At 54.8% G+C, this 17,665-nt stretch overlaps 1 protein-coding gene across 1 annotated transcript; it reads left to right on the top strand.

Moving 5' to 3' along the window:
• The first annotated feature begins 5,076 nt into the window (after positions 1–5,076).
• On the top strand, positions 5,077–13,864 carry HEYL (hes related family bHLH transcription factor with YRPW motif-like). The gene is made up of 5 exons (XM_027903418.1): positions 5,077–5,421; positions 8,910–8,976; positions 9,224–9,307; positions 9,769–9,850; positions 11,283–13,864. The coding sequence occupies exons 1-5, from the start codon at positions 5,342–5,344 to the stop codon at positions 11,948–11,950; spliced, it is 981 nt and encodes a 326-aa protein (XP_027759219.1). The 5' UTR covers positions 5,077–5,341; the 3' UTR covers positions 11,951–13,864.
• The last annotated feature ends 3,801 nt before the right edge of the window (positions 13,865–17,665 follow it).

The raw sequence follows: 17,665 nt of genomic DNA, 5'->3' as shown, positions 1-17,665 counted from the left end.
GTCTGAGCGAAACTGGGTGCCTCGTGTGTCACTTCCATGAAGGCTGGGAGGGCTCGGGGGCGATGTCTGTGAATGCTAAAGGCACTTGTGTACCCAAGCAGCGAAGGCACATGCTGTCATTGCCTCTGCAGTGCCATCTGGCCAGCAGCAACGCAGCTAGAACCAGGGCTGTGCGCAGAAGAACATTTTACAACAGAAAGCAATTAACTGAATAAAGCCCTTTTTAAAATCCAGTAATTAAAAACAGTCCCTCCCCCTTGTTTTCCTTTTAAGCTGAAAGTTGCTGTTTACTCATTTGCTTTACAAAGTGTGCCTTGTTGTGGCTTCAGAAGAAATGAAAGTTTGAAGTGGTTAGAGAAGAAAGGCTTGGGGCTGGTGCATTCCAGGCAGGGCGGAGGGGCAGGGGCTCTCCAGCCTGGCTTGTTTGTATTTGTTCTTGTCTACTCACAAGATCGCTAAACACACATTTAACAAGTGGTGAAACTGTCTACCAGCCTGATCTCTCCCAGGGTTCATGAGAAGAGGCCTGGCACATTAGCATTGCTGGGGGAAGGGGAGGGGGAGAACAGGCCTTTTGAAGGGTTGGTGTTTTGGGGCAGAGCACGAGGGAAGGGCTCCTTGTGCAGGCCAAGTCCCAAACAAAGGCATTGTGTTCCCTGGAGCCCTGGGGACTGGCCCCAGGGGGAGGCCAGGACCTCACTTCGCCAGCCATGGGTTTTCCCATCCCAGCTCCTCTTGTTGTTTAGCACGGGTGGTGCAGCCTGAAGGCCATCCCAGTCCTTCCAGTGGCCAGGGACGGGAGTGGGGCTGGCACCTCCGGGGTTGGCTCATCCTGTCCATGACAGTGAGAGCCAAGGAGATCAAGCTGCAGTGGCCATGGGCACTGTCCTGTACTGCAGCAGCTCACCTTATCTGCATCACCCTCTCTGGGTCCGAAATACCAGAGAGGAGCAGACTGCTGTGCAATGACAGTAAGCCTCCAGGTCCTCTCTGTGTAGCCACTGGGGAGCCCTGACCTCAGTCTGGGCTCCTGGAAGAGCCAGTAACCCTGTCTGTAAGCAGGGGTGGTGCAATATTAATTATCACTCGTCGTGGCTTTTCTGTGAAGTGAGTGCCCAGTGAGGCAGCATCAGTTTGGGTGGGGAAACTGAGGCAAGGGTAGCTGGGACTAAACCACTGGTGGTGGCTGATGCTAAACCATCAGGATCCACTGCAGGAAGGTGATCCTGTCCCTGGCTGTCCTCCAGCCCCACTGAGCTGGGGATGCAGTGACAGAGCTGCCTTACACACGGCACCCACTCCAGGGGACCCAGCCTTGCCCTGGGCACTGGACTCAGGGGGACGAGCACCACGTCTTGCAGAGACAGCAGCACACCCCTGAGGCATCCCAGCTGTGATCTCGGCAGGTGCAGCCTCGTGGTGCCCCATCCCATGGGATTTGCAGGGCTGAGCTGCGAGTGCCCGGCCGCCGCGGGGCAAGAGGCGTGAGGACACAGACAGCCCTGCCAGGCTGGAGAGGGCAGCGCCGAGTTTCAGTCGGGGCCCCGAGCAGATCCAGGATCTGCCCTGTCCCTGCCTGGGGAAGGGTGAGGCCACGGGTTTGTGGGAAAATGTTGTTTTTCCCTCCCCTGGACTGCCCGTAGCAGTCGGCTGGGCCGGCTCTGGATTGCGTGGGCCGGGGAAGTGGGGGGGAGTTTGCAATTGTAGTGCCTCTGGCTTGGAGTGGAGCCACGGCAAACAATCCTCTCCTGGCTGCGCTCCAGATCTGACAAAACACGGAGGTGATATCGTATTCATACCTACGCGCTTTCATCCCAAATCACCTCCCCAGAGCCCTGCCCGATTCTCCCGTCTGTGATGGATCCCTCTGCTCAGCCACAGAACAAGACAGCCTGTCCGCAGCGCTGCAGCCAGGAATCCTGTCCAGCATCCCTGCGAGGCCTCTGCTTTTGAAATTACAGCTGTGGGTCTGGCAGCCGGTGGTGGGACCTGAGGTTAGGAGGTGATGTTGACTGAAGATGTGCGGACAGGGCATTCCAGGCATGCACGGGGTTAAACCAGAGGTGTCAGTTCACGGGGAGGTAACAGATAAGTCCTGCTCCTGCCTCTGGCTTTCCAGAAGCCTTGCCCTCCCTCCCACATTCCAGCTGCTGCAGCTTTTCACAGCTGGCCGCTCTCCTGGGACATTTCCCAGAGCTGAGAAGGAGGGAGGGGAAGGAGCAGCTTGGTCCCAGCATGGGAGGGGGGTTGGTGGCTGGGCTGGCCATCACCCCTCCAGGGAAATTTAGGCTGGAGCCCTTCACCCCCAGGAGCCTGCTGGCACAGGCAAACCTGGGCAATCCCAGGTTCCTTGGCAGAGATCCACCCTCAGCCCTGGCCCGGAGAGTTTTTCCTGCTGCAGGGAAGGGACATCAATCTTTGCAGCTCACTTATTCCTTGGCCTCTGAAGCAGGGTAGCCAATTAGTGCTGGGTGTGATGGATGGCTTAGCCCCGTCCTCGTGACACCCATCCTCTGGAAACAGTTCCCACCACGGAGAGGCACAGCCAGCCCGAGCAGGGGACAGCTCTCACCAGTCTCCTGAGTCCCAGAGGGTCTCACAGGGGTCCTGGGGACAGCGAGAGGCATTGCAGCAACGCTTGCTGTGCTCTCAGAGGGGAAACAGCCCTGAGCACGGAGCCAGGGCTGTTAATTCGGGGCTTGGGGAGAGATTTCCTCTGGTAATTCCCTGGCTTGGCTGTGGCAAAGCCTGTAGCTCTCCAGGGAAGAGCAGAGCGGCTCTGGGCAGGGGTTGGTCACCCACTGCCTGTGTCTCTGCACTTGGGGTCAGTGTGCCGTGGGAATCGCCTGCACCGATGCCCAGTGAGAGGCAAGCAGGGGCAGAACCCCCATTTCTGCAGCCCCAGACCCCTCCATTTCTGCCCGTTCCCTCCTGCAGGACACGGGTGATGCCCATCCAAACCCAGCTCCCCTCACACACAGCTAAGCCCGTTTAATCCTTCCCTGTCGTCTCCATTGAACCGGCCCGTGAGGGGTCTCAGCACCATCTCTGCTTCAGCTGGGGTGGTTCAGATGGCCCTCACAATCCCCCCCCGGGACTGCTGGGGGCGATTATAAACGACTCTCCAGGAGCACAGCCTGGAAAATGGATCCGATTACAGGAGAAGTGGGTTTGGGGGGCCCCCGCTCTGTTCATAATGAAGTGTAATCCTAGAAAAACATGTTGCCAATTACACTTCAATTGAACCCAGATAATGATGCTTAGACAAGGCCCAGAAAAGATCAAGTCTGGACAGTGAATTCCTTTCTAAGGGAGAAGAAAAGTGTTCCTCCATGGCAGGTCTGGGTTCTGCCTGGTTCAGGCTCACTGTGATAGGAGCAAGAGCCTGAAATAACCAATCTCAGGATCACATTGAAAGGGTTTTATCAGTGGAAAGGGTATTAATCTCTCAAAAACACATGTTTATGGGGAGTTTGGTTTGGAGATGTATGTGTTTCTAACTGAAATCACTTTGGGAAGGGAGGAGGAGCGGGTCTCAAAACTGCTAAAATAACACTTTTCTAATCCTTCTGGTTCAAAGTAACTTTTCATTTGGAAATGTAAGCTAATAACAGCTCGGCTTCTTGACCACTTTTCACAGTGAAAACAAAACATCGAAATTAGAGAAACAAAGCGCTGTGACCTAAAGCAAATGTTTTATTCTCTTTTTTTTCAGTTTACAAACACTTCGGAAACGCCAGTTTTCCACTCCAGCTCAGGACGGCTGGGTCAGGTCCCTGTTGTTTCACTTCGGGAGGGAGGACGGTGTGGTTCAGCCTCAAAAACTGGTCGGGGCGGGGGGGGGGCCGTGCCTTTCTCCTCTGCTCCGTGTTCTGGGCTGGGGCAGGCGTGGGTGAAGGGCAGGCAGGAGCCGGGGTTTGGCTTTTCCGGAGCTGCTGGCGAGGAGCTGGGGAACTGCAGACACCTCGGGGTTGGCGGGTGCAGCGTGGGTGAGCTGGCAGAGATGGCTGAGGCAGATAGGGAGCACCCCAGGAGGCCACGGGAGACGGGTGGTGGGGTGGCTTGGCCGGCCCGAGCGGCCGACGGGGCTGTTATCGCCGCCACGGCCTTTGCAAAAGGCTTTGGGAATCCCACGTGTTGCCAGATCTCAGCCCTGATTATTTTTTTCAAAAATAAAAGGCATTATTTTCGTACTGGGAACCTCCACTTCAGCGCTCTCCCTCCTCCCTGCTCTCTCTCTCTCTCTCTCCCACACACGCACACGTTTTTGCTGCCTTGGGGGATTTTAGCAGCGCAGGGCTCTGAAAAACAGACTCCTACCTCCTTCCCGCAAGCGCTGGGAAAGGGAGATGCTCCCTAGGTGCTGGGCTGTGGGTCAAAGTTTCCGGCACTGTGGAATGAGACAAGAAAACAGCAATTCATCCCAGTGTCATAAACCCTTCAAGCTGGGCTTTGGCCTCTTTGTTTCACAGGGTAGGTGTCAAACGCCCTGGCAGCGCCATGAGCTGGCGCTTGGAAGACGCTCCAAGGCTGTGGGAGCGTGGCAGGGGGCCGAGCTCCTGGCGGGACCACCGTGGCACAGTGCCGGGGTGCCGGACCCGTCCCGACGCCTCCGAGTGTGGTGCCACCGCTGCCACCCCGGCCCTCGGCCGCGGCCACCGATTAATCCCAGTCGAGGGCCCTTTGAGCGGCATCCTCAAACAGCGCCGTGTTTCGAATAAGCTGGTTTCCATCTGAATCATAAGCCTCCAAAGTGCCTGCGCCGCGCAGAGCCGGGCAGACATGTGTGTGCGTGTGGGGCTGGATGTTGATTTTTCCCTGAAACAACTCAAGGCTTTATCAGTCCCATCTCTTTCCCACGGTTTTCTGTTGCCAGTGAGGTCACTGGTCCCTTTAAACTGGGGCTGAGGCCAATGTGCAGCGGGTGGAAGGGGGGCCGTGGGCAGGAGGGGGGGGGACATGAGACGGTTCACACAGACTGTTCCTTTTACAGGAAGACTTGGGATTTCGACCAGCGAGCGGGAGGAGGCGGGGGGGCGAGGGGGGGCCCTGGGAACCGGGGAGCGCCGGCGCGGCCGCGTAATCCGTCACTCCCGGGAGATGGTGGCTCATTAACCCATTACCCGGGAGGTGGGGACGTGCCGGGAGGGAGCCAGGGAAGGAGAGCCGGGGGTGGGAGAGGCAGAGCGGGCAGGGGAGGAGCTGTGCGGGGCCGGAGCAGCGGAGCCCGGGCAGGGACAGCACTGCCCCGAGCACGCCAGGGGAAGGACGGCTGCGGCGGCCACCGGGGCCACGCGTGGGTCAGCCTCGCCGAGCCCACCGACCTCTTCCCCCCGCGAGGATGAAGCGGCTCTGCGAGGAGAGCTCGTCCGACACGGAGTCTGACGGCACCATCGACGTGGGCCGGGAGGAGGAGTACAGGTGAGGGCAGGCTGAGTCCCACGCGGGTTTTGGGGTCCCGGCACCGCGCGCGGCGCTGGCGGCAGCTCCCCCCGAGCTGCTCGGGGCGGCAGCGCTCGGCGCCTGCCGGGGCAGGGCACGGGAGGGCACCGGGTCCACCCGCACCTCGCTGAACCCCTCGGGGCCGGGCTGGTCCTGCGTGGGGCCGGCAGGATCACCCCCTTTGTGCCGGCGTGGGCTGGTGCTGGCGGCGGGACTGACCCAGCAAGGAAACCCAAGTGGCGACACAACTGTTGGAGCTGAGTTAGGAGCTGATCGCGTTCAAGCAAATGCCCATTAAAGACAGCGGGATGGCCTTGCCCTGCCAGCTGGGAGAAGGGCAGTGGGAGCCCGGGTGCTGGCAGGTCTCTGCACCCCGAGGTGGGGCAGCCCCCCTGAGCAAAGGCGCCCCAGAACTGCCTGACACCGCTTCTGTCCCTCCAATCCGAAGGCTCTCAGGGATATGTGGAAAAAACCAGAAGGTTTTGCATGAGAAACCAGGAGGTTTTGCATGAGAAACGCTCCTGCTCTGCTGATGCATTCGCAACGCACCAGCTGGGGCTGTGGTGTGTTGGGGAGGGAGCCTGAGCAGGGGAAGGCTGCCCCTGTGCCCCTCGGCATCGCAGTTCTCGGGCTCTGTCCCATCGCTGCTGAGCTGCAGTTTCAGCTCTGGGGCTTTGCTGCTGGTGAGGGAACAGTGAGGACAGGACCAGTGTGTGGATCCTGGGGAGGTGTCTGCAGGTTTTGCTGCACTGCCCTGGGCTGCAGCTCCGCTGGCAAAGGCCATCCCCAGGTTCCCAGGCTGTGTCAGCCCTTCATGGACATGCCCGGGCTCCGAGGGTGTAGACGGTGCAAGGGATGAAGGAAAGTCTCTGTTACTTGTTCTCAACCAGAAATCAATCACTTCTGAACTCTTGTTGCAGTAGCCTTGCGTCCCCCTCTCTCTGCATCCAGCGATTAATTCATTCCCTTTTGCTGCCTGATATCCTGAGAGGAGAAGCCGCCTGCCTGGTGCCAAGCTCAGGTTCTCAGGGGACTAAATTCATGAGTCTGCTTCTGATACGGTCACAGCAGAGTCGGGCACATCCGAAAAACGTCCTGCAGAAATTCCCTGACCCCTTATGCAGTTTCTAAGGGCATCAATATTTAATCTACTTTCCTGCTGCAGATGAAATATATCCCACCTCTTCCCATCAGTGCAGCACACCAAGTCCACAGTACCCTGAGGGATAAAATATCGGAATTGTCACAATATTTTACTTCAGTGAACAGTAATGATGAACTTTTAATCTCTTTCTGGTGTTGCTAATGTGTTTGTCTCCTCGAGGCAGTCGTAGAACCAGGCTGGCTGCGATCTGGTGGTATTTGTATATGTGTATGTTGTTCCTCATGTCACACAAATAATATGGCCAAAAGAGCTGTTCCTGCCCTGATGAGGTTACACCCCAAGTAATGCCATCTCGCATGGGATGCTGGTGGATCCAGGAAAATCAAACACTTCCAGGTGGGGAGTGAGGAGGAGTGATTAGAACACAGGGAGGCAGTCAGGCTGCCTGGCTGGGGTTCCCAGCCCATTACCCATCGGTCGAGTGGTTTGGGCAAACCAGTTTTCCTGTAGTGTGGAGATGAGTCACGCCGGGTGTGAGGCTTGGATCAGTGCGTGGAGCAAGTTTAGGCTCTGGGGTCACTGCAGAAGTGCAAGATACCACTTGGTTTACAGCCAAAGTTGTGCTGTAAATGAGAAATCTAAGCAAAGAGCAATGCAGTAGTTTTAATCATCAGATAATATACTTACCCTATCTTTTATGTGGTTCAAATCTGCCAAACGTATTTTTAAAGTACATTTTGCAGTAAGCCAAGGTCTGGATATCCACATCTGGAACTGCAGCTCACAAAGAGCAGCGTGCCCGGACCGCTCTGCAAAGGGAGTTTCAAAATTCACTGCTCCTCCTTGAGTGCCCACTCCGCCTTCCTGCGCTGCCAGGTGAATTCAGCGCCCACCCCCTGCACCTACAGCACTCCAGTGTCCACACACAGCCCGCTCTCACATCATGTGTGCTCATCATACGTGCGTCTGCGTACGCTGGCGATGCGTGTGGGTGCTTGTGGAGCCAGCCAGCACCTGTGCCCAGGGAAAGCCCACCCAGCAGACATTCAAATAGGATACCTGTATGGAGATGAGTGGAACAGGCAGCAGAAGAACATGTTATTTCGTCTGATTGTGTAAAACCACTTCTGAAAGCTCGGGCCTAACAAACTGTATTTTTAATGGGCTGAGTTTGGTCTAGTTTTTGGCTTGCTGCAGACAGCGCTGTCTGTGCAGGACCGTCATTAATGGGCTCCCATTAAAATGCTTCATCAAACTGAGAAGCGCCTTGATTTGACGAGGGGAACCCAAGTGCCCCTTCCCAGATTTGTGAGTCTGACGCGCGCTGGGCTGGCCGGGGCTGCAGATGGATGCGTGCTCACATCCCTGCACTGCGTTTCGTAAGGCACAGAAACAGCCCTGAGCCAGTTCCACTTTCCAGAGGGAGAAACCCTGCTCAGGGGGGGCAGAAGATGGCCCAGATGGCCTCCCCTGCAGAGCCAAGGGGTCTTGCTGCAGGGAGTTTCCCATGCCTGGTTATCCATTGTTATGGAGACTTCACCTCCGTGGGGACCTAAAGGTTGAACTTTGCCTCCCTGTGCGTGTCTAGAGCAGACCTTTGGTGTCTTTAGCCTCACCCAGGCCCAGGATGGTTTGTGGGGCCCTTTTCCTTTGCCTGTGCCCCCCCCTTGTCCCTCTTCCCTTGAGCAGAGCTGGTCCCTGGGGCTGTCAGCTCTATCACCTCCTGCCAGGTGTTCCCCCCACCCAGGCCCTGGCCCTCCTTTCGTCTGGGTCAGGAGCGTCCGTGCATTCAGAACATCGCGGCCCACCCCAAAAATCGCGGTTTGGGAAGCGACTCTCCGGGAAGGCCTTCAGAAACCACATCAGTGCTGCCGCTGGCCTCGCCCTGAGGAGCAGCCAGCCCTCCCTGGGTGGGAGCTCAGATCTGCGCTCGTGCTATCGCGGCTCCGAGATGCAAAGCCCTGCAGACAGGGCAGGCTCAGACACGAGAGCTGGGAGGTTCACACACGGAGGGGAAAAAAAGGCCACGACTCCAGAGCTCGGATCGCTGCTTTTCCAAGCCCTGTGGAGATGCTGGCATGGGTTGAGATTGAAGGAGGAGTGAGCCTGGGAGTGAATGGACAGTTTGGTGCTGGAAGGAGACTCTTGGAGGGGAGAGAGTGGTATCTGAGTCTCTGTTTGGCTCCTCATCCCCAATTCCTGAGCTCTGTGATGTGGGTAAAAATGAGATGGGAACCACAGAAGACATTTTTTTTTGGGGGGGGAGGAGGAACTACAGATGGCGAACGTGTGTAAAGCATATGTGCAACGGAGGTTTCTCTCCAGCTAGTGCAAGAAATTATTCCCTCTTCTTCCTTTCCAGCCATGTTTCCAGATCTGTGTCTCCCACTACAACATCTCAGATACAAGCCAGGAAGAAGAGGAGAGGGGTGAGTGTGATTTACAATGACTGGGGTGGTTGTGCTGTGTCCCCAGGGCGTTGGGGGGGTCAGGCTGGTCCTGGCTCTGTGCCAGGGATGTCACCCTGTGCGCAGTGATGGGGGGGGCTGTTGGGACTGCCCTTCCTGTGGGAACACCCTGCAAAATCACCTTTACACCATGAGCTGTGGCTCGTGGCTGCGAGCTGTGGCTGTAAATGACTGTGGTTTCCTCTCTCCACGTGGTAATCTCCTGCAGATCATCGAGAAGCGGCGCCGTGACCGGATCAACAGCAGCCTTTCGGAACTGCGGCGCCTGGTCCCTACTGCCTTTGAGAAGCAGGTGAGTGTGTGTGTGTGTCATGATCTCCTCCTGTGCAGGCTGCATTCACCAGTGTTTGGGGTAGAACCCCCCAGAATGAGAAAGTCTGGAGCAGCGCTATGCCTTTCTTGTCATCGTCACTTCAGGGAAGTAAGTAGGTGGTGAAACTGGGTGGTAAAACGTTATTAGCAAATATTCGGCAGCCCTGGGGAGGATGAATTCAATCTAGAAAGTGTTTTGCAGATATGAAGGAGCACAGAAATAGGGATTTTCCAATCTGCATCGGGGTGTCTTGGGAAGGAAGCTCTTTTTTGTGCTCACTTGATGTGAAAAGCAGAGTCTGGATGGATGCACTGCACCAATCTGAGGACTCCTGGGCTTCAGGTTTTGAGGAAGATCGGTCAAACAGTGGCTCCTGAGAGGCACAAAGCCCTAGATCATAAAATGATGAATGGCTTTTTCTTTCTGCTCCAAACATCCAGGGGTCTTCCAAGCTGGAGAAGGCAGAAATTCTACAAATGACAGTGGATCACTTAAAAATGCTTCATGCCACTGGAGGGACAGGTAAGAACTGCTCTTTAAAAGCATATGGGTGAGGTGAAGGTGGAAACTTGGAAGAAAAATTCCCCATCACCCTCAGCAGCAAGCTGACAGCAGCCAGCACCAAAATGAATGCTGCCCTGCCTGCTTCCCAAGGGAAATATCTGCTGAGGGAGGGCAGATGGACATTTCCCTGCCCTGTTATTTGACATTTGGGTCAGCATCCCATGGATCCATCTGGGAGACTGGGATATGTGGGACAGTGAACTCCCCCAGACCCACAGGGACAGCACCAGTGGTGTTGTCACACCCCCCACTAAAAAGTTGTTCAGGCAGAGATGGGCTTAGTCCTGCTCAGAAATGGAGCCTGTTTCCAGGAAAACGATATTAAACTCTTTACCTCCTCCCTGGGATACGTTTCCTGCAGAGGCTGAATTCTGCATGAGGACTCTGCAAATAAACAAGGCTTTTTTTCCCCCTTTCTGTTCTTTTTCTTTGTGTGTCTCTTGGTTGTTATAAGAAGAGAGAGGGAGCCCTGTGCAAAATTCAACAAAGGTCTTATTTGTACTGAGACCTCAGTACAGACCCTCTGTCCTGTTCCAGTTAACAGGATGGAGATCACAGCTCCAGTAAAGAAGCCTCTGGCTTGCTTACCACCCAGTTTTGGCTTGCTGGGGACATTGCTGGCATCCAGGCTTTGGTTCAGAGCTGTAACTTGGTCTGGAACATTTGTTTAGATATTCAGTTTGACTGCACTGCAACAAAGGGCTGTATTGTCACGAGAAACCCCGTCAAGCACAGTGGTCCAGCGCTTCACTGTGCTGTGACATTTCTCTGCTTTACTGCTTATCGTCTCATGAAGCTGCAAGTTGGGAGCAGAAGCCTAAAAATCAGCCGTCAGCTGTTGATTCCTGTGGTTTTGAGCTTTCTTGGCCCAGCGGTTTTGGTTCTGCCACTGCCCTGTGTCCTTCACCCAGACATTGGTTTAAAGGAAGTTTAAAGTTTGGGAACCAGGCAGAGGAAAGTGTGCTGAGGAGACACAGTGTCCCGCTGTTCTGCAAGACCAGGGATGGTTCCATTTGCAAAGAAGGACCCAGTGCCTGTCTAGCCCACGGTCGTGTCTCCAGCAGTGACAACCGATTGGATCCAGTGGGGAAAAAATTCTTCCTTCCTGAGCTCAGTTAATGAAACCTCTTACTCGTCTCACATGCTGGAGTAAGAGGTTTCCTGACCCTGGCAGGTTTATCCCTGTGAGATAACCGCAGATGCTATTCTCATGCACACAAACGTCCAGTCCCTTGGGACACCCACTTGGCTGTCTGCTTCAGGAATATCACACGGCAGCAAAGTGCCTCAAGTGAAATACACAGTGCATTAGAGAGGGTACTGAAATCAAAGCGCATTCCTGAGCTCTGCACGGGCTTACTGTCACCCTTACTGTGTCCTCTCCCTACAGGCTTCTTGGACGCCCGAGCCCTGGCCGTGGATTACAGAAGCATCGGCTTCCGCGAATGTCTCACTGAAGTTGTCAGGTACTTGGGCGTCCTCGAGGGCCAAAACGCCACCGACCCCATCCGGCTGCGACTCCTCTCCCACCTGAATAATTACGTGGCAGAAATGGAGCCTTCTCCCGTGGCCACGTCCCTGCTGCCCATCCAGACGTGGCCGTGGTCCTTCCTCCACAGCGCCGCCGGCCCCGTGCAGATCCCCAGGAGGGAGGCTGCTCCCGCTCCGGTGGTTTTGACTGCATCTTCCCTGGCTTACCCAAGCCCTGCTGTGAGGCCAGCCCCGCTTCGCCGCGTCCCCGGGGACATGCTGCCGTCCCGCCGGAGCTTCCTGGCCAGCAGGATGGGCTCTTCCAGCCGGAGGGCCCGAGGAGGGGGCTCGTCTGCAGCCGTAGCAGCCGTGCCCAGGATGCCGTCGCCAGCGGGTGTATTGAGGGAGGGCTCGTCCAAGAGCAGCCAAATCGCGACATTCCTCTTCTCCCCGGCCTCTGCCGGCGTCCCCATTCCACCACCATACACGGCACCCCCTGTCTTGGGCGCTGCTGCTCAGGGACCAGGGATCAGGGTTGGGACATCCAGGATCTGCCGCTCCTGGGCGACTGAAATCGGGGCTTTCTGACCCTCCCTTCTCCTTGGGAGACAGGAATTCTTCAGCACTCGTTGCCCGCAGGCCTGAGAACAAACTCGGCTGAAAAGGCGTCTTTCCTGCTTTGCAGAAGCCAAGGATCCATAGAGAGAATTCTCTTTGCTCTTCCCTCCCTCCTCGCACCGCCTTCCTCGCCCCACCATCGCACGCCCTCTCCCTCGTGATGCCTGCAGACGTAAATCACATCCGATTCGATGCACTTGTCTGCACGCGGCTGTACTCCAGAACCCTTCCGGCCACGAGGGAGGGGGCACACACACACATCCCAAGCCCATTCCTCCTCCAGCAAACCCCTCTGCAGAGCCCAGCGTTGCCCTCCTTTGGAAAACAGCCAGCCTCGAAATACTGTCTTATTTCCCTGGGGACTCGGAGCTGCCAGATCGACTTGCTCGTGCTGATTCCCTGCGATGTGTCCCCCGGCTGCAGGACCTAATTTTGGTGTGGTGGGACAGGCACAGCTCAGCCCTGCCCAGCACTGCTGGCACCCACAAGGCAGGAGAGAGCCCCCCTCCAGCTCCCGAAGCGAACTGGCTGCCTGCTAATCCCTGTGCTTTCCTCACCACATTACCAGCTCTTCCCACTTATGTGCCCTTAAGGTGGAGTGAGGCAACAGCTTAACAGAGCTCGTTCCCACAGCCCGGCTGAAAATCCCGTCGTGTCTGCAGGGCCTGTGCTGGGTCCCTGCACAAACTGTGCTGGAGCAGCTGGCCAGGCCGCCTGGGTGCAGCCCTTGCTCCTCACTGAGGTGTGAAGAGGCGAGACAGGGGATTTCAAAGGGACGTCTGTCACGGAGGGGAAGGCTCTGATGGCCAAAGTGAGAAGAAAATGCCTTTCCCTCTGCCAGTCTCCCTGCTGGTGCCATCTCTCCTCCACCCCCTGCTGAAACCGTGACTGCACAGCAGGGAATGGGTCAGAGCAGCCTGCATTTGAAGTGCCTCCCTCGTTGTCCCTTAGCCCAGCATCCCACACCCTCTCCTCCCACAATGTTTCCTTTCTCCAGCACCATGTTCGGGTCTCACTCATCCCTCTTCCTGGGCCGGGACCAAAACCCACTGAGGTGTCACTGCAGACCTGGGCAAGCTCTGGGTCTGCGTTTGTCCTGAGTCTGAGCTTTTTCTGCCTTACCCTGTGTGCCCCTAGACAACTGACACAGCAGATGTGCCTCTGCTCCTCTGGCTGTCCTCCCTTCCCCTCTTCTTTGGGCACAAAGAACAGAAACTTGAAGCTTTCAAGCCACCCTTCTGTGCCACGTCTCACGGAGGCAGGGCAGGGTCTCCCAGTGCTCTCCCTCTCCTGAATGCCCCCAACACCCTGCATCTGTGCCTTGATTGCTGGGATAGCCTGGACCCAGTGCATGCCCACCCCTGGCCCACCTCTGCAGCACTGTGACACTGAAGGAGAAGAATGTGGGAAACTCAGTGCAAAGAAAGGTAAAAAAGAGGGAGAAGACCTCTCCTGAATGGGAGAGGCACTTCCCATGCCTCAGGTCAAACACACCACAGCCGGTTGGGCTGTGTGGATGAGCTGGTGTTTTCCTCCCTACAGATTGTATCTGCCATGTGCATGTCAATGTATGTATCTGCTATTGTTTTGAAAGTGAGTCCCTCCCAGTTGTTTTGATGGAAGTCATCACACTTAACACACAGAAACGCCTCCGCTACTTCTCCTCACCCTTGTCCTGAAGTGCCAGAATCAGCCAGGAACAACATGTTTCCTTTTACTAAAGTCAGAGGGGGATCCTTGCAGACCCCTTGGCTGTTCCTGTGGCTGGTTGGCACGTTAGAGCTCACGGCGAGTAGCCCGGCCTCACTTTACACTGTGCAGCGCTCGTAGATTCACAAGCTGTGACATCAGCAAAGGTGTCAAATAAAGTCTTTCAAACCCCTGTCCTGGCTGTGAAAGGTAGTGTTGATGTGAATCCGTTCTGCTCACCCAGCCTGCCTGAATCATGGAACGGTTTGGATTGGAAGGGACCTATAAAGGACATTGGTGACCAGTTTTGCAGCAGGTAAGGTTTTGTCCCTGAAAAGCTTCAAAAGAAAAAAAGGTAAGGTGACATCCCCTCTGGTGGTTTTATAGCACTTGGTGACTCTGGTCCCAAAACTTTTTTACTTTGCAAACCGCTACATGAGTCAAAATCAGCCGGGTAGTCAGCAAGGCTTGCCCTGAGATTGGCAATAACCCGTCACTTGAGAATAAATCATTTCATTTAGCTCCAAGGGTCTGCAAAAATGTCAGGGAACAGATGGGGTCCAGCAGATCCTTGCAGACAGACGCCGAGGGCTTGCCTTGGTCTCCTGACCCTTTGGAGTCAGGGCCAGAATAACCCCTGTGGCATCTCGCCATCGGGAAACGCTTTGGACTAAACAAAGAGCCACAGCTGAGAGATTGTCTCTGTTGTGAGGAAAGGACCAGTAAATGATCCTTCTCGTGAAAAGATGCTGGGAGAATTTGCTGGGGAATGGTGGGAATTCAACTTCCTTTCCCATAACTCCTTCTCACTCCAAAATGCCTTTCAAAACCGCCCATAAATCCCTTCCTTAAGTGCTGTGTGGGGAATTGCTGGAAGGGAGCAACTGCAGCTGTGGTGGAGTAATGCAGCATCCGTCTGGAAGCAGGGAGCAACTTCAAGAGCAATAATGGGGCTATTGATGACGGGTCGTCCCGCTGGTGCCTGGGCTGCCCTGACCCTGCGGTGGGAGCTCAGTGCTCTGGTGTGGCCTCGGCCAGAGAGAGGAACCAAATTACCCTCCGTGGGAGGCAGGAACACAAACCGGCCCCGCGGGCTACAGTGGTAAAGCAAAACAGAGACAGTGGAAAAAAAACACTTCCTGATCTCCGAGGATCAAACGGGAGCTGGAGCGGGTGGGAGGGCATCGGTTCAGGCCCGTGGGGTTTTCTCCCCACAGCAACATGGTGATTAGAGCAGTAAGCTCGGGACTGGAGCTTCATTTTTTTTCCCAGGGTTTTCTCGAGCCTTTGCGTCTCTTCTAACACATCCTGGCAACTTTTGATCTACCCTGCAGGGGAAATCCCCAAACTCTCCGAGCACTCTCTTCATCCTTGTTCTTCAGGCAAAAAAAAAAACCCACGATGAAGAGGTTTGTGGGAAGGCGTGGGCTGGGGTTGCTCGGTTAATCACGGCACCAGCTCTGACCCTGGAGAGGCTGGAACAAAACAGTGTCCTGATGAACGAGCCTTCCCTGCTGCTGGGAGGGGACAAGGCCGCTCCCAGGCTGTGGGAGATTTGCTGTTCAGCAGGTGCTCCGGGATGGAGTCCTGCTCTCCCAAATTCCCCTGCATGAAAAATATTGCTTATCTCGGTTCTGCTCTTGCCTGCCCTGGGTGTTCTCCCTCCTTTCTGCTCGTGGTGCAATCCCGGCCTGCCATCTGCTGGTAAAATTCCAAAGCTGAGGAGGAGAAATCCTAAACCAGGGGCAGCATGTGGTTGAAAACTTGCCATCTGTGCTGAAAAAATGGGTGATCTTTTATGATGACCCTACACGACTGAGATGCTGCTCAGACACACAGGGGCAGAGTGGCTTGAGAGGCCTCTGGGTGATTGATGAGTCTCCCACCAGCATCATCGGGGACAGATCGGCAGGATGAAGACATGAACAGATGTCACCTTTGCTCCAGGCACTGCTGAAGGTCCTGAGACGGCGAACTGGGACGATCTCAGGTATCGCCGGTCACCAGGAGCAGCTGCACTTGTGTGTTGAGGGCACCAAGAGCAGTGGGGGCCCTGGGGCAGTTTTGGGCCCTGGTGGGCAGAGGGTACCCCCCGGCCCATCAGTTCATTTTTGGAGCAAAAAGGATCGAGGAGGACACAGGGCTGTGGTTGTCTGCATGGAGTCCCCTGGGAGGGAACACAAATGTCACTAAATATGTTTCAAATCAAAGCCATTTGCAGCGTAGCCACAGCGGCTGCTGCAGCCAAAGGGCGTTTTATGTGGAAACATGTTCTTCAAGATCTGCTGTGTTTTGACTTTAGCTGTCAAAGCAGGAGCTGAACCCTTCCACAGCAAGGCTCCTGTCTCAGTCCATGGTTTCCCAGCAGAGGAGATGCCGGCTGTGGAGAACGGAGCACAAAACAGTGACAGCCACCAGGCATGATCCCACCAGCACCAGCAGTTTTTGGGAGCATGATGATCTCGGGAGGAGGATGTTTTGTGTCTTAGGAAAACGATCCAGACTGAAAACAGTGCAAAGTATTACAGTGTTACCTTTTATTCTGCTATGCTCGATTTTTCTATAATGAAAGGATAGCTATCATATCCCCTTTTTTATGATAACATCATATCCTACTTTTAAAGCAAATGAAAGGTAATTTAATGCAGAATTTAAAAGTCACAATGCCCAGTTACCAGCCTCTGTAGACTACCTTAGTCCCCCCTTGACAGGACGTCCACGGAGCCTGAAGGTCACTGATGAATCACTGAATCCTGCGCTGCCGTGTCCTCACGCTCCGCTGAAGATGCTGGAAATAGATAATTAAGGGTCTCCCCGGAGCTGAATCTCGTGAGTGTGAAGCCATGGGAGGGCAGAGGGGGGGTGAATCCACTCTCTTGTTCCAGAGGCTTTCTTCTGCATTTGGAGTTGTTCAACCCTCACCCTGGGAAGAGGGACTGACACAGGGACTGACTCACTGTCACAGGGAGACATCGAAGACCCTTGGTCCCTCTCCAGGGCGGCCCATGATGTGAGCTGGCACAGAGCCAGGGCTGCCATGGGAACTTGCGCTTATTTGAGGAAAAATTATGCCCTGAAGACAAGAAGGTTGTGGGAACAGCTCCAGCTACGGCCGTTCCTCATCCCACCGCCACTACACCTCCAAAACCAGAGCTCGGAGCAGCGAGAAAAACGATCCCAGAGGAAGAATTTTTTCCTGATCTCTAATCCAAACCTACCTTCTTTCAGTTTAAACCCATTCCCCTCGCCCTGTCACTACATGGCCTTGTAAACAGTCTAGTCCCTAGAGAAATGTTTGCCCTGCTTGCCCAGGGGCACAGGAGGAGGCTGTGCCAGGGCCATGGCTGAGCATCCCTGAGGCGCTGTGGGCCACCGTCTCCCTGAGGATGTTGCTGAAAACGTCGGGATAAATCAAATTCTCTAACACTATTTTTAGTATTTATTAGAAAGCGGGCGTCACTTTATTCGCAGCGCTGGGTGCGCGTGGGGTCGCTCCCCAAACTTGCACTTTCATAACTTTTCACTATTTATACGTTTTAGAGGACAAAGAAATCAATGTTCATTGGCTATAAATTACATAAATCTCTTCATTAACTAGTGTTCTATCTTCTATCGATTATTGATTCTCTCGCTTCTTGTGTTAATTTGTCCACATTTTCAGGCTTCTTATTATCTTTTTCTCAGGCAGAGAGGGTTCCAGCACAATCGGTGAAATTGTTAGTTTCTTCTTTATCTCTGGCTTCTGCAAAATGTCCTTGTAGCCTCTAAATTCTGCATCCCTTGCGTCCAATTTCAGCAGTACATCCCTCCCCCAGGCTTTGTTTATTGACGCACGTCGAGTTCGGTTTCTGTAATTTTCAGTAATTTTTTTTTTTCCCCAACAATTTTCCCTGTGTTGTGATTCAAAGAAATTAAACTCAGAAGCATGATAAGCCAGCATTCCTTTAATACGCTGTCAGGGTAGTGTCAGGGATAGCTCCTCCATAAACACCCCGC

This window comes from Empidonax traillii, unplaced genomic scaffold (assembly GCF_003031625.1).
Source record: "Empidonax traillii isolate 1590-97213 ecotype Southwest subspecies unplaced genomic scaffold, ASM303162v1 scaffold958:size599741, whole genome shotgun sequence".
Classification (NCBI taxonomy): Eukaryota; Metazoa; Chordata; class Aves; order Passeriformes; family Tyrannidae; genus Empidonax; species Empidonax traillii.
This window is presented reverse-complemented; position numbering and strand designations above follow the sequence as displayed.

Excerpts from the sequence above, each read along its gene's own strand:
- HEYL (XM_027903418.1), top strand. The coding sequence starts at position 5,342 with ATGAAGCGGCTCTGCGAGGAGAGCTCGTCCGACACGGAGTCTGACGGC. Across the intron at positions 5,422-8,909 it reads GGCCGGGAGGAGGAGTACAG|CCATGTTTCCAGATCTGTGT; the intron begins GTGAGGGCAGGC and ends CTTCCTTTCCAG. Across the intron at positions 9,308-9,768 it reads CTACTGCCTTTGAGAAGCAG|GGGTCTTCCAAGCTGGAGAA; the intron begins GTGAGTGTGTGT and ends CCAAACATCCAG.